This window comes from Eretmochelys imbricata, chromosome 7, assembly GCF_965152235.1.
Source record: "Eretmochelys imbricata isolate rEreImb1 chromosome 7, rEreImb1.hap1, whole genome shotgun sequence".
In the NCBI taxonomy this organism is placed as follows: Eukaryota; Metazoa; Chordata; order Testudines; family Cheloniidae; genus Eretmochelys; species Eretmochelys imbricata.
Genome location: NC_135578.1, coordinates 105,238,239 through 105,252,351, shown reverse-complemented (window position 1 = coordinate 105,252,351; position 14,113 = coordinate 105,238,239). Strand labels below are relative to the sequence as shown.

The following is a 14,113-nucleotide window of genomic DNA, read 5'->3' as shown; positions in this document are numbered from 1 at the left end:
AGACAGCAAAATTTTATGCACATTGATTCTAAGGGCCAAATCATGACCTATGTTATGTGCCCCTCAAAGAGAAGTAAGGGTGTTTGAGGAGAAGGGAGCCCCTGAGTGGGCTACCTGCATTGTAGATCACAATCTGTCTACCTGAACTGCTGCTCTGTGACTATAGCAACCTGCATGGAGCACAGGTTACAGGAGGCAAAAATTTGGAGGAGGCACCAGGAAGTCTGTCTGCACCTAGCTTGAATGCTAGCTGCACTTGCAGCATCTCTATAAATCGTTGTCGTAATACAGTGCCATTTTAGTTTTAGAAACAATTAATCTTGTTGTGTTATTACCTAGCACATGGTACATGAAACAATGATCAATGGCACACTATGAATCATGAGCAGCTAGCAATTAAAGTGACCAATTCACCAACAGCCCATAGTCTGAAATGTGTTCCTATAAAATGTTCAATAATTGAGATTTATTAAAGTCCATTCACAGATCATTTTTTAGGTAAGAAACACATTAATTGAATAAGTTATTTACCATGAATAGTTCTCCTAACTGTGTAAACAGCACAGTCTTATGCCACCTCTAGGCCTGATCCAAAGCCCATGGAAAGACTCTAGTTGACTTCTTTGAACTTTGGACCAGGTCCTCTATGCTTAACATAAAAGGAATCTCTCTCACCAGAGCTGCTTCCTGTGGTTACAACATACCTGCAGGGTATTTTTTAGGTTTCTACAGTAGTACCATAAGGGGAAGTGGATGTTATAGCACTGGGATAAACATTACCTCTTTCTTAAGTGGAAAATTCCCAATCTCTTAAACCCCATACAGTGGTTGCTGTGTTTCTTTAGAAAGTTGCATGGCTTTGACGGGAAGCTAGGGTACAACTGATGCTTTCCTAGGATGGACTAGTGTTTTTAGAGTATATTTATTCCCCTACTCTATCTTTCATCTGGACCTATAAATTCAGTATTGCACTAGCATATCCGGGACTCTGACTACACTTGCTTTTTCTACAGAGGTCATGAAATCTGAGCAAGCTGTGCATATTGCATTATGTCCCCATCTCTTGCTATGACAGAAGAACAATGCAGAATTTATTTTGTGGCAATGTATGTTCTTTTTGAAAAGACTGACTGTAACTTGCACCCTTTCTGTAAGCTAAATGCTGTGTGCCAGATGGCAGAATTGGGCACATGATTTATTGAAAAGGTTCTTCTTCCCTAGTTGAAGTAAAACGAATGATAAGTATAGAATAAAGTAAGTACTACCCCACTTCCATATTGCAAACCTGAAATGAAACCAAACATTTTTTTAGATTCAGAAAAGTCTACTTATTTATAGACTATTTGTCATGTTTATGCACCTTAGCACTTGCAGGTTGCAGTCAGTTCTGGAAATGCCAAAATAACATTTAGCACTGGGATCTTTCGGTGTTTCTTGCAGAGCTGAAAGCAGATTTTCCCAGAAAACCTGGTTTTAGAAGATTTCCTTTCTATGTTTTCTGACTCAGGAGCTTAAGATAATCTTCAGATAGCATACAGCTTTATAAACTGTTGCAGGCAGTGGTGTTGTAACTGTGCTGGTCCCAAGATATTAGAAAGCCAAGGTGGGTGAGGTAATATCTTTGTTTCTTGCATTTGCCCAGGAAGCAAGAAGCAATGTTGGTCCAATAAAAGATATTACCTCATCCACCTTGGCTTGCCTACATTATAAACTGGAATTTCTGAGCCCGCAGCTGCTGACAGACATCTTGCCTAAGAAGTTATGTCATTTATGGCATAGACAGTATGGAAGTGCCATACGGCAGACTGTCACCAGTCAACAATCACAAAAATGCCTTTGGGTCGGATTGTGCCTGGGTAAGGTGCAAGCGTAATGGGCACAAGGAGCCTCCCTCACTTTTGCCTGCACGGATGGACCTAATTGCAGCTGTTGCATGCAGAATGCTCAAGAACTACACCTCCAGAGTGGTGCTAGTCTTCTCATGGCATGGACAGTGTCCATGACTTGAACTCCATCTGCACTTATCATTAGAGCTTGCCCTCTGTGGGAGGGAATGCGCACTGCAACCTTCCACAAAAACATTGCAGTAGCTGTGCTTCCAAAGGGCTCCTGGAAACAAACTGTGCCTGTCAGAGACAAAATGTCTCCCAGAGATACTGCTTTTGTGCTGTGCCATTGAGGAAAGAAAAATAATCCCCGTTTATACCCAAGCCAGATTGACTGAGGAACCCACCCCATTTTCTACAAAAGAACACTGCAGTGTATTTGGTATCTCTCTGAAATAGATCTCTTCCCTTTAACTGCTAGAGATTAAAACCATTAAAGTAATAATGATTATAATGAGTTCAAAATTAAGTGCAAGTGAGGCTGACTTGTGAGCCATTAATTCAAAACATTTTCATCCGTTATTAGTTTAAGGCACAAGGATGAACAGAATGCATGATTCCAAGTAAAGCAGCCAAACTAAACACAGTAGTCAAAAACAAGAATAAGTCTTCTCTTGCAAATTCAAACAAACATACTTAGCCAAGCATTTCAAATAAAAAACAGAGGCAAACCACTCTCACAAGGGCTGGGTGTTTGACAAAAACTACCAGTGGAAAAAGCATACTTCTTGAATATGCTTGTGTCTAAAGTATCTTAAAAATATCAAAACCTTGAAATACACTGCGGGGCCAGAAAGATTCCACAGAGGGGCCACAAACAGTAGTTACAACACAAAAGACATCTCAACCTTGCCCATGCAATTAAGTAGAAGAACATGAACTAAGAAGATTACTGCTACATTGGATATTACTCTGGGCCCAAAGACAAAGGATGAAAATTGAAAAGGACCAGGGAGTATATTGTCAAGGATACAGTTAAATGAAGACTTTCAGTCTTTCGACAGCTAACCCAAACAACAACCACTGAATGATTATAGCCTGATCTATGCTTACATATTTTACTGATATAACTTTACCAAATAGTTATACCAGTAAAAGCATCGGTGTGTGGATGCACTTCTACCCATAAAAGGGTGACTTTATACCAGTATACTTCTTCCCCTTCTCACAGGGGAATAGTTATATCAATATAGTGCAACTTTATATGGATACAACTGCATCCACACTAGGAGGGTTGTATTGCTTTAACTATACTGGTATAGTTAAAGTGGGACAACTTTCCAGTGTAGCCATGCTCCAGTGCAAGATAGCACATAATTTCCATCATTCAATCAACAACCAAGTAAGGTTTATTACATACTTCTATTGCGAAATTGCGGTCCTGACCGAAAGAACAATACTTTATCAGACTATGTGAAAAATAAAAGAACAAACAAATCTGCCCATCCTGATATCATTATGAAGGCTTAAGTACAAAGTCTGTGCTGCCACAGAAAATTGACGTAGCACAAAAACTGTAAACTGTTTCTTAATTAGGTAGCCAACATCCCAATCACTAGAAATATGGAATCATTTCCCCTTCATCCAAACTTTCTCTGTGTGACTGCTGCCAAAAACAGCCTTAGTTTCCTTTCTTAAACTGCTCCTATTAGTCTTCACCTGTGCCTGACACAGTAAGGAGAATTTCATTTGACAGTCCAATATTTTTGACTGAAAGAATGCTTCTTCTCCACTTGACTAAATGTGACATATATAACATCTATAAAGAGCTGTGGCCAGCTTTATGGGTTTTTGCTTAGATTCTTCCATCAAGAGCACAGCCTGAACACCAGGCTAAGCACTGAGTATCCCCATGGGGGAATCACAGGGAAGAAACCCTACCCTCCTCCATCGCAGGCTGCAGAGTTGATTGGCACTGCATATGTGAGACTACAGTAACTCTCATGGCCACATATACATGGATCAGATCTGCAAGTGGTGTAAATTATCATAGCTCTATTGATTTCAGTGATTTACACTGCTTAAGGATACAGCCCAGGATTTTGATTTTAAATAGGATCCTATTTAGTGACAAAGAATCATTAACCTTCATAACCATCAATACAGGCACCCTTGTTGGTGAGGAAGTATTTTCTACATCTGTCACACTTGACTGCAAAGCTGAGCCAGAACCAAAAAAGTGACTCCATTTTCTGATCAATGTTATTTAAAGAGATCTGCATACCACCCATATTTCAATCAATCTAGGGTCTGGGCTATGGCCAATTTGAACTTCTTCATATGAAACATATGCTGGAGAGGATACTGAAGCAGATGCACTGCCATCCTTAGAAGCAGCAGTCTGAGGTTTGAAAACCTTTGAAGAGAGCAAAATAGGTTCATGTGAGGCATTTTTGTCAGATGTCCAGAATGTCTCTGCCAATTAGGATATGGCAGAACAAACGTGAGAAACAAAAATCTGACCCTGAATGGAAACTAGATGGTTCTGTTGACCGGTAATGGCATACAGAGTCTTTTGCCTATAGGTCATTGTTTTAATTTAACATTGATTAGTAGCACCTGAAATTCGCTAGTGCAGATCTGATGCCTCTGGCTGATAATATGAAATGAATCTATAATCTCAGTTCAGTGCTTAGTACAATACAAAAACAAGCATCACAAGGTGCACTGATTGCCCCATAAGATAATCAGAATCCAAAGGCTGACTGAATATGGAACTTGAACTGTCCGATCACCTCTAACAGTATCTCCTCCAGTCAAGATTGAGGCACATTGGCAGAGGAGCATGGGTACTGAATTACCAGGCCACACGGTGAACCAGTTGACGGATAGAGAATGATAGCAGTTTAAAACAACACATTGCAGCAGAAAGAAAACATTAAACTATTAAGCATGGAGCAGACACAGGAAATGATCTGTCTTAAGTTCATGCAAGGTTATAAATCTCTTTTATATCCAGAATGATGAGTTCAGGTATCTCCAGCTTAACTCAACCACATTGTCTCTCTGATATTTTTATGGCATATATTAAAGTTTGCATTTACAAAGGAAAACAGGAACAGAAAATATTTCGTATGTGCAACATGGCCAAGTCAACACTGCAAGTGCAACTTTTAACACTTCACTTTTGAGCCATCCCTCCCACTCCTTGCCACTTACAGATTCTTGCTTGAGAACATGCTGCTAACCATAAAGCCTATCAAAGTTTTCCCCACTCATAGGAAGCAGAAAGAACCTGGGGTCAGGGGGACAAACTCTAATACAGAACTGACCCAGGGCTGAGAGAATACAAATAAAACAGTCAGCCAGGGAATACAGCCCTCCACCTTGTCACAACGAGTAAGAAGGGTGCATATACCAGCCCCTTCCAGTTTCTCTCTTCCTGAATCAGCAGTAACTTCTTCTGGCCAGCAGGAGGAAGAGAGACCAACTTTAAATTCACGGTTAGATGGTTTATTTACATGAAGTTCTGCCCATGATTATGCATAAGCCTTAGTTCCCCTCTATTCCTCTCCTGCACCGAGCCTGACAGTCCTCTGACAATGACTTCTAACTCTCTAGAAGACAGGTTAGCTTAAATACTTGACCTATATACAGAGCTGGTTACAGGAAATACCTAAAATCAGTCCAACTCGTCTTAAAATAGCTTTTAAAAATAAAAACTTCTTCCCTAAGTTTCAATAATATAAAGGTTAGATTTGTCTGACACTGTAATAAGTACAGATTTTAAAAATAAATCTGCTATTACTATTTCATATTGGATAATGAGAGGCCTGAATAAAAACATACACTCTTCATGTGGAGAGCTATTACCCACACAGTGCATTCAGAGAAGATTCGTATGACTGCAATTTATGTAATTCCAGACTTGTAATTTATCTAATTCCAGAAAAATGTAAAGAAAATTGAAGAAGTTAGAAGTAAGAGGAAAAGTAACAGTGCAAGAAATAATTAGAATGTTAAGAGTTTGAGGAAACCTAAGCCATAGATCAATTAAAATGAAACATGGCCCAAACCAAGAAATGAAGGCCCCAGTTTGGCTCAGCAGTATTTCTGGAAGAGTATTTCTGGAGAGGAGGAAAGTGGGAGGGGGTTCTTTTGGAAACTAGTCTGCTGGCAGGGACTGGGGATTACTGCTGGAGAAATCAAAACCATGAACGGCATAGGAATTCCACTGGAAAATACACCATTGATGAAGCCATCTGAGTATGGAGCCCAGATCATTCACACCATTCATTTATGCCGTAATCCACCCCTGGAAAGGACATGCTTTTTTTAAGAGCTAAGTAAACTTACCAGCACACTATATCCAGGCCTTCTTGTTCCCACATCTCACTAGTTTTGCTTCTCATGGCAGCCCTTGACAATCTTTCTGAAGTACTTTGGGTTTCAAACAGCTGCTCACTGTACAGATAGTACTTCGATTTCAACTGCCTCCCATGCTTAATTATTTCATCCATTACCCACTTCCCCTCCCCCTGGCTATCTGGCTTCAATCTAGAAAAGGGGGAGCCCATTCAGGTTAAATAAGAATTTTTGTTCCCAATTCAAGCTAACACCTAGGTTTCATGGTTTTAAAAGTTCACTTAATGTATTTTAAATTATTAGTCATCATTTTCACAAGCCTCTGAGCTTTCTGCTTACAGAAATGCCAAAATACTGCAAGAAAGGCAGTGCTCTCAGCAGTTCCAAGCTGATCATAGGGTTGCCACTTGGTTGGTTCTTAATTGGCCTGGCCAGTTTTTGTACTGCCTTGCTGGCTGTGGGTGAAAAGATTTAGTGTGCTGGGCTTTTTTCCTACCTGGAACCAACATTCCCTATACGCCGCATGCACACGTTGCCATGCAGGGATCTTATAACTACTGTGCAAATAACATGGCTAGGAGTGCGGTCCTGCTTTGTGTGTCGGGCCCTCAACCTGCTGAAACTGCCGTGGCTTCTCTTGGCACTGGGGACCGGGACAGACCTGAGGCTCACTATCAAAGAGGGGTAAAAAGCTGGGTGAGGAAGGTAGTTGTGGGAGAAGATGATAGGGGGCAGGGCTGGCTCCAAGCACCAGCGAAGGAAGCAGGTGCCTGGGGCAGCCAATAGAAAGGGGCGGCACTTCGGCGGCAGCTCAACCAGGCTTGTTTTGTTTTTATTCCCCTCCTTCGCTGCTTGGGGTGGCAAAAAAGCTGGAGCCAGCCCTGGTAGGGGGGCACCTTCACATCTGTGGTGTGGGACTGGTCAGTGGTCAGCTTTTCTGCATCTCAGATGTGGCAACCCTCTATCAGAACAAAGCACTGGAAATCCTGCAAGGAAGCCTGTTCTTATGAAGCTCCCAGCTCAGTTTTGCAGACCTAAAAAGTTCCAATAGTTCACACAAGGTTCAGATGAACATTTCAACGTTTAGGCACTTATCCAATCCAAATGTCTGAACAGGGAGGTTCTCCCATCTCTATTCCAGCCTCCTAATTAGGGTCAACATCTTCTTGCTAATGACTTTAGCCTATCACAGGGCTGGTCCTCTAAGGAGAGTCAGATGCCCAGCCTACCTGTGACAGATTTTTGTTAAGGGAGTTGGTTTATCTTTACTCTGGGGTAAAAGCATTTAGGCTGTTGTATAAGTGCTCCTCTCAAAAGGCTTTATTAAAGAGAGAGATACTGCTGTGAAGTGGAGTGTTTGGCTTCTCCTTGACCAAGCTGTTACTTGGGACTTTATTGCTACCTCATCCAGGGGGAAACTAAGGCAGGCCACAGCAGAGTGGCAGCAGTGCCCATTTACATGGTCTTAATGGAGCTCCACATTTTATCCCACACAGCCTCTAAAGGGTGTGACTCCTCCAGGAGGAAAAGAACCGCTGACCCAGGAGATGAAGGGGGGGTTTCTGGCCATGGGAAAGCAAAGGTGTTTTGGGGGTTCTGCAGTACTGGCCAGAGGAAGGGAGCTGCCTCTGTCCCCTCTCCCAGCAATAAACACATGTTATGCTGTTACTGAGCTTGTGCCTGTGTCATCATTCCAGGGACAAGAGCCTCCTCCCTCCATGCAGGTAGAAACTGGAGCTGTCAGCCTCTGGCCCTCTGACTAACACTTGTCACTTTCTACTCTCTACACCCCAAATGCCTAGTTCTGTCCTTCTAGCTCTTTTATTGCTGCCTGAAGGCCTAATCTGGCCCATTCTGTACTACACTACAAGGGCTTGTCTAACATGAACAAATACTCTCTAACTCAGATGTGGAGGGGGAAGAAATCTGACTCTGAATCAGGGAATAAAAGTGAGCAATGAGCACATGGAGGATGGATATTGTGCTATTTTATCTCTGCATTTTTAAGGGGCTGGGTGGTGTTATAACCGCAAAACTGCCCTTCAGTTTAGTGAGGACTCTGCTGCTAACATTTTTGCTGTGCTTTGAAAAAGTTTGTGTTGTTCTCTTTGAAAGAGCCTCATAGCTTCCTTCTTCCCCAGTAAATGACTGCTTTTTGACTAGCATTCAGAAAGTTACATGGAAGACTGCTACAGCTTTTTTGGCAATACCAAAGAATTCAGATCCATTCGCAGAACTGTGCACAGACAATATAAAGGGTCATTACTTAGGCTGATTTGGAAAGTGGACACAAAGGACATTTAAGCATCATTTTTCCTTTTAACTGCATAATCCTAAAATACTGCTAAATGCCTAGAGCGGATTTGTGAGTATTTCTGTAAGTAAGCTTACTGAGACTACTCTGCTGTACTTTGTGGGGTTTTATTTGTTGTTCACAAACACCGACGCATAAGTGCCAATTTACTTGTGGTAAGGGTCTCAGGTCCTGAATGTTGAATGAATTCCAGTACAAAAGATTATCTTGCAGAAAATTCCTACGGAAAGTGCATTAGCCACAATTCAGTAGACTCCTTTTTTTGTTTTCAAGTTTCAGTCCTCCAGTCAGGAAGCAAAAAATATGCCCTATAAGTTGCCTGACTAGTTACATCCCACAGACAACACATTTTAGGGAATAAGTACACCAGAAACAAACTTGACATAGCTGCGGCAATTTATAAGTAACAGGGAATGTTGGAAGCTTTCAGTGCTACAATATTCCCATATTTTACGAATATGTCAACTTACCCTCAAATATTCTTGATATTCCGTTGTTGGTTTTGCTTACATGAAGAGTTACCACCATTTTTAGTAACTTTCAGAGAAGCAGAAAAGAGAAAGGAGGGGCACAAAGAGTCAGACTTTAAGGCCAGAAGGGACCACCAGATCCTCTGGTATGACCTCCTGTATATCACAGGCCACCAACACCACCCAGCACACACACTAAACCCAACAACCAAAATTAGCCCGACGTATTACAGTCCACAGGAAACTAGACTGTTATGAGCCATAGGCAGAGATTAGAAGGGACCAAAGTGGCCCTGTGCCCAAGGTCCCCCACATTGGCAGGGAAATAATTAAGTGCAATATAGACAGAAAATCCTGGCAAGTGACCTGCATCCACACTCTGCAGAGGAAGGCAACCTTCCCCACCCCTCAAAGTCACTGCCATTCTGACCTAGGGGAAAATTCCTTCCCAACCCCACATATGGCGATCAGTTAGACACTAAGTATGGGGGCCACGCAACCAAGAGAATGTTCAGTGCCACCTCAGAGCCCTGCACCCCGACCCCGTCCAATGTCCATCTCCAGCTGTGACCACCCCTGGTGTTCAGAGGAAGGAGACAAAAAAAATCCCAGAATACATTAGGGGGGAAATTCCTTCCTGACCACTGCAGGTGTTCAGCTGAAATCCTGAGCTTTTTGGCACATAAGTGAAGCCCCAGGTCTGTTGAGTCCTGGCCCCTACCATCACAAATAACCCCATCATCTAATTGCATTCATAAATTTGTCCAGCTCTCTCTTAAAACAAACCAAGGCTTTGATATTTGTGATTATGAACTTCCCATTAACATAGCTCATGTACTATATGGTAGGGAAGATATTTTTGCCCTTGCAATACTGGGATGTTGCTGTCTCCTTTGGTAAGTTTTAATGCCCATTTCTGTCATTGCCACCACTTCTAGGAATGACATTGCAGTGCCAGAAAAGCTGACCATTTGGCGCTGCTCTCCCTGTGTGAATGGGCAGCAAAGAACTCAGGGAAAGTTCCCGGGATCAGGAAAGCACAATGGTGGTATAAAGTTGCCGTAGCCTCCCTTCACCCTGGCCTGCAAGTTTTATGCTGCAGGGGTCTGTCAAATTCACCTTATCCTCCTTGGGCTACCCTACAGGTCACAGTACTGCCTAGAATCCTTGCAGTACCATGTGCTGTGATTCTGCCCTTGACATACCCTTTTCATCTCCATCATGTCTCTTTCTACCCCTTATGTCAGGGTTGCAGAGGGTCCTTGCAAGGCAGCCTTACAGCTGGCTTCCACAGTACCTGAGCCGTAGAAATCCTCCCACCAGATGAAATCATGATTTTAGGGCCCTTTACACCACTCTAGTCTATCTACTCTGGAGAAGCAGTAAGAATCTCACCCTTCAAATGAGGGATGTGGAAGAGTGTGAGGCTGGAATCCTTACCTGCTGTCAAGGAGCATACAGAGCAACTGGAGGAGAGGTGGAGGTTGTCTGCATAAGTGGCTTTAAATCCTTGTTCCCTAGAGCTTAGGCTGACGATGCACTGGACCGGTCTCTTTGCTACCAAAAGTCCCCAGGGTCCATTAGACAGCCAGGAATCATCAGGACAGAGAGAAGCCCTGGCTACTCTCCCGTTCCCCTGGCCACACCCAATTCACCAGCACCAGGGAACGTGGGTGGGATAAGAGCTGCTACTTTGGCTTTACGTCTCCAGATGATTCCCTAGACTTGGGTGAACCTCCTGTGACTGGCTCCGGCAGATTAAAGGCTGCTGCACCAGTAGAGCACCGCTGGGATTGTCTGGAATGCAATTTAAGATTGAGCTTCACCATGCTGGGATGACTGACCTATGAGTTGTCTGAGTCTCTTCTGGATATTCCAACATTCAGAACAGTTTGCTTAAGTAATGTTATATTTTTGGCACAGAGAGCTTCTAAATGAAACTTTGGCTTGGAGCATAAAAGAAAATGTAAAGAACACAAGAAAAGGGTTTTGCTTTTGTTTGTTTTTTTTAATTTCAAGGGCGAGCAAAGCTGAGTCTGTACTTCAGAACACAGTGCTCATGTCAGCTTGCTGAGTGGATGTCAACTATCATTCTATTTGTCCCTGGTAACATTTTACATCATCTATCAATTATGAAAAGAAAGAAAAGGCTGAGAATTCAAGCTCCATTTGCATGCTGGAGTTGTTAATTGCAGTGTCCCAGTAAATCCATTTTGATTTCCATAAGGGTAGGCTTACAATACAGTTTACAAAGAATGATAGGCCTGAGTCAAATCTTTACAGGTTTCGAATCTGATCCTGGATCCAGGTTTGAGCTTTGTAGACGCCGTCCCTCACTTTTATGGGATAATCTCAATCCACCATTCAAAAGTGGGCGTGGGGAGAGAGGTTCACAATCCGGATCTGACATTTGTGGTTAAGGCACATCTACATTTTTTAGTATATTTTGAACTTTTTCCCTTAATTGACGGATGTTTTAGGAAGACACTGACAGTAAAGCAAGGCTGTAAAACTGTCAGCATAATATAGGCTCTCTCTGAAGAGGTGAACATAAATATAATTGCTGGAAAAGCATGAACTAGTTGGTTTTCAAGTGTTCACATTCCAAAGAGTGTCATTTCCCAGCACACTGTAGTGAGTCATGCACTCAGATGGTTTACAGTAAAAACCAGTGCGTTAAAGGCAGGAGATACTTGGCCTAGCCCAACACTCCCTCAAGCGTAACTTCCATAGAAATCAAGGGGAATGGACTCAAGGAGGAAGATTGTTTTGTTTCCTGAAGCATATACAAGGAGGTAAAAGAAATGAGGTTGAGGAGCAAAGGACCTGGAGACTCCCTCCAGGACCTTTCTTCAGGGCCAAACAAAATATTGGAAACCTAATTTAATCAGCAACTATTCACCAGGAATGCAATATTTTCCATCTCCATGAATGAGAAGCTACTGAATAGACATAGTGAGAGAGAAATTTAGGTTCATACACCTACATGTGAAAATATTTTAAAAACTGAAAGAAAAAAAAACCCAGCAACTTTTTAACACCACCTTAGGACTCTGGGAGGAGGGAGCAGAGATCAGATGCATGTTACTCCCAGTGCTGATCTGAATTTCCATGCTAGTAATAGAAGTTCATAGTATGCCCATGCTGTAAATTCCCATAAATATAAGGAAGGCTGGATTTCTCAAGATATTATAAAGCCTTTCTCTGCTAGATCATTGATTCAATTCTACCTGAGGTCTGTAATAACTGCAAATCATGACAGCCTGCTGGAGTTTGCTAGCTTTCATGAAATCAACTGGAATATCAGTTCAGGTCACAGTGGACAAACATCCATAATACAGAAACCACACTCACAATTAGCATTTGGCTGTTCCAGTCTTACATACGTTGAGGTGACCTCCAGATCAGATTTAAGGCATACTGGTATGGCAGAATGGGAAATATTTCACTGTTGCTGTTCTGGAGAGACAGTTCTTAATCTAGCACCATTCTTAAAGCATCAAACTCTTAGTTTTAAATGAAAATATACGTTGTTCTTTTATAAATTATAAAAATATCTTGGGCTTCATTCTCATTTACACTAAGGTGCCATTAAACATCACTCCAAAGAGGAATACTTACTGTAAGGGCCCTTTTACTGCCGGAGTGGTGTTAAAAGAGGCCTTAATGGAAATGAGAATTAGGCTCCTTACCTTACATTGTAGCTCACTTCATCCCACACTAACACGGTGTGGTTCCTTGTCTCCATCTTTTCGCACATGCTGTGCTAACGTAGTTTATTTCAGCATGCCATTTCATAACCAGCGCAGCATCTAGACATTTCACAGCAATATCTTCAATATAATTTGTAATTTAATTTAAATGTGACTGGAGAAAGTAGCAGCTAAACCAAGAATTCCAAAAGGTACTTTAGAAACTTTACACGTACTTTCTCTGAAGACTTCATAGCCCCTTCGACTTTCATAGCCACCATCTGGCATCTTCTCACTCCCTTTCTTGTTTTTCTCACCTTTCTTGTTGCCATTTTTAGCTGTAGGATGAAAAGAAAAACAAGTTTTACTTTTTGTCCACTGTCAAGTGTATTTAACAATGGCTAACTACACAGTGAATAAAACAGTTTGCTTCTGTAGGATGGCATTCCAATCCTTCCAATGCAGCAGATGTTTAGAATATCCTGTTATTCTTTTCCCAGGTATGAGAACTGCAAGGAATCAGAAGTGTCCTTTTCTTTGCTGCAGTAAGAAGGAACCAGATATGCATTTCTTTCTTGCACAAATGGAATTCATTTTTTAATGTCTACACATGCTCCAGTGACAGTTTATTGCTCAATCCTCCTCATCATTTGATCAAACATATAAGGGCGCCATCCAACACCTACTGAAGTGAACAGAAAGACTCCCCTGGACTTTAATGGAGTTGGATCAGACCTTAAAAGGGGTGAGTATATTTAATCTGCAGTGATCCAACATCTTCACAGACCACCACCAATATTCTAACCCAAGGCAAGAATGCTCCCAAAGCTGGTGAGCACAAAAGCAGCACTGTTCTGCACCTATATTCTGATTTGTTGCAATGTCCTCCATGCACAACCCTTCTCATCTCCATGCAGTTTATTCCTGCCAGGAGAATGAATAGTATGTTTGGTTGGGTTTGCATAGAGGTAATTTGTAAATCAGGAGACAGGCTGACTATGACCATCTGCAGAGAACATTCAACAATCCCATCCCAACAGAAAAGAAGCCTGAAAACACTGTACAACTCTTCATGGCATATCCCCTCTTAATTGTTTTTAAATATACACCCACTCTGTTAGGCTTTTGATATTAGTGCAATACTCCAGATTGTCCAAGAGTGGTTCTATGGAGAGAGTAAAAGGGCAAATTTAGTGCTCTATTTCTCATCTGGCTTTGTGCCACTACAGTGATTAATTCTCTTTCTGTCCACGTGTATCTGAGCTGGCCAAATGCTCCACAGAGCTCTCCACCTGAATTTTAAAATGAACTCATGTCAGCCACGCATGGACTCCTTTTATGTCTACTTTCCATGAAGGTCCAGAAAGTGGAATGTTAAGCTCTCACATTCACATATTCATACAAGGAATTATATAGATTATATGGCAATAGATGCAGCTTCACACA

The 14,113-nt window shown here is 41.9% G+C and overlaps 1 protein-coding gene across 1 annotated transcript in view; it reads right to left on the bottom strand.

Moving 5' to 3' along the window:
- The window catches only part of CPXM2 (carboxypeptidase X, M14 family member 2), a 102,725-nt gene that overhangs the window by 80,201 nt on the left and 8,411 nt on the right, over window positions 1-14,113 (bottom strand). The window contains exon 2 of the mRNA XM_077821871.1: window positions 12,904-13,005. Within this exon, the coding sequence (XP_077677997.1) occupies window positions 12,904-13,005 (102 nt within the window). The remainder of the gene's footprint in view (window positions 1-12,903; window positions 13,006-14,113) is intronic.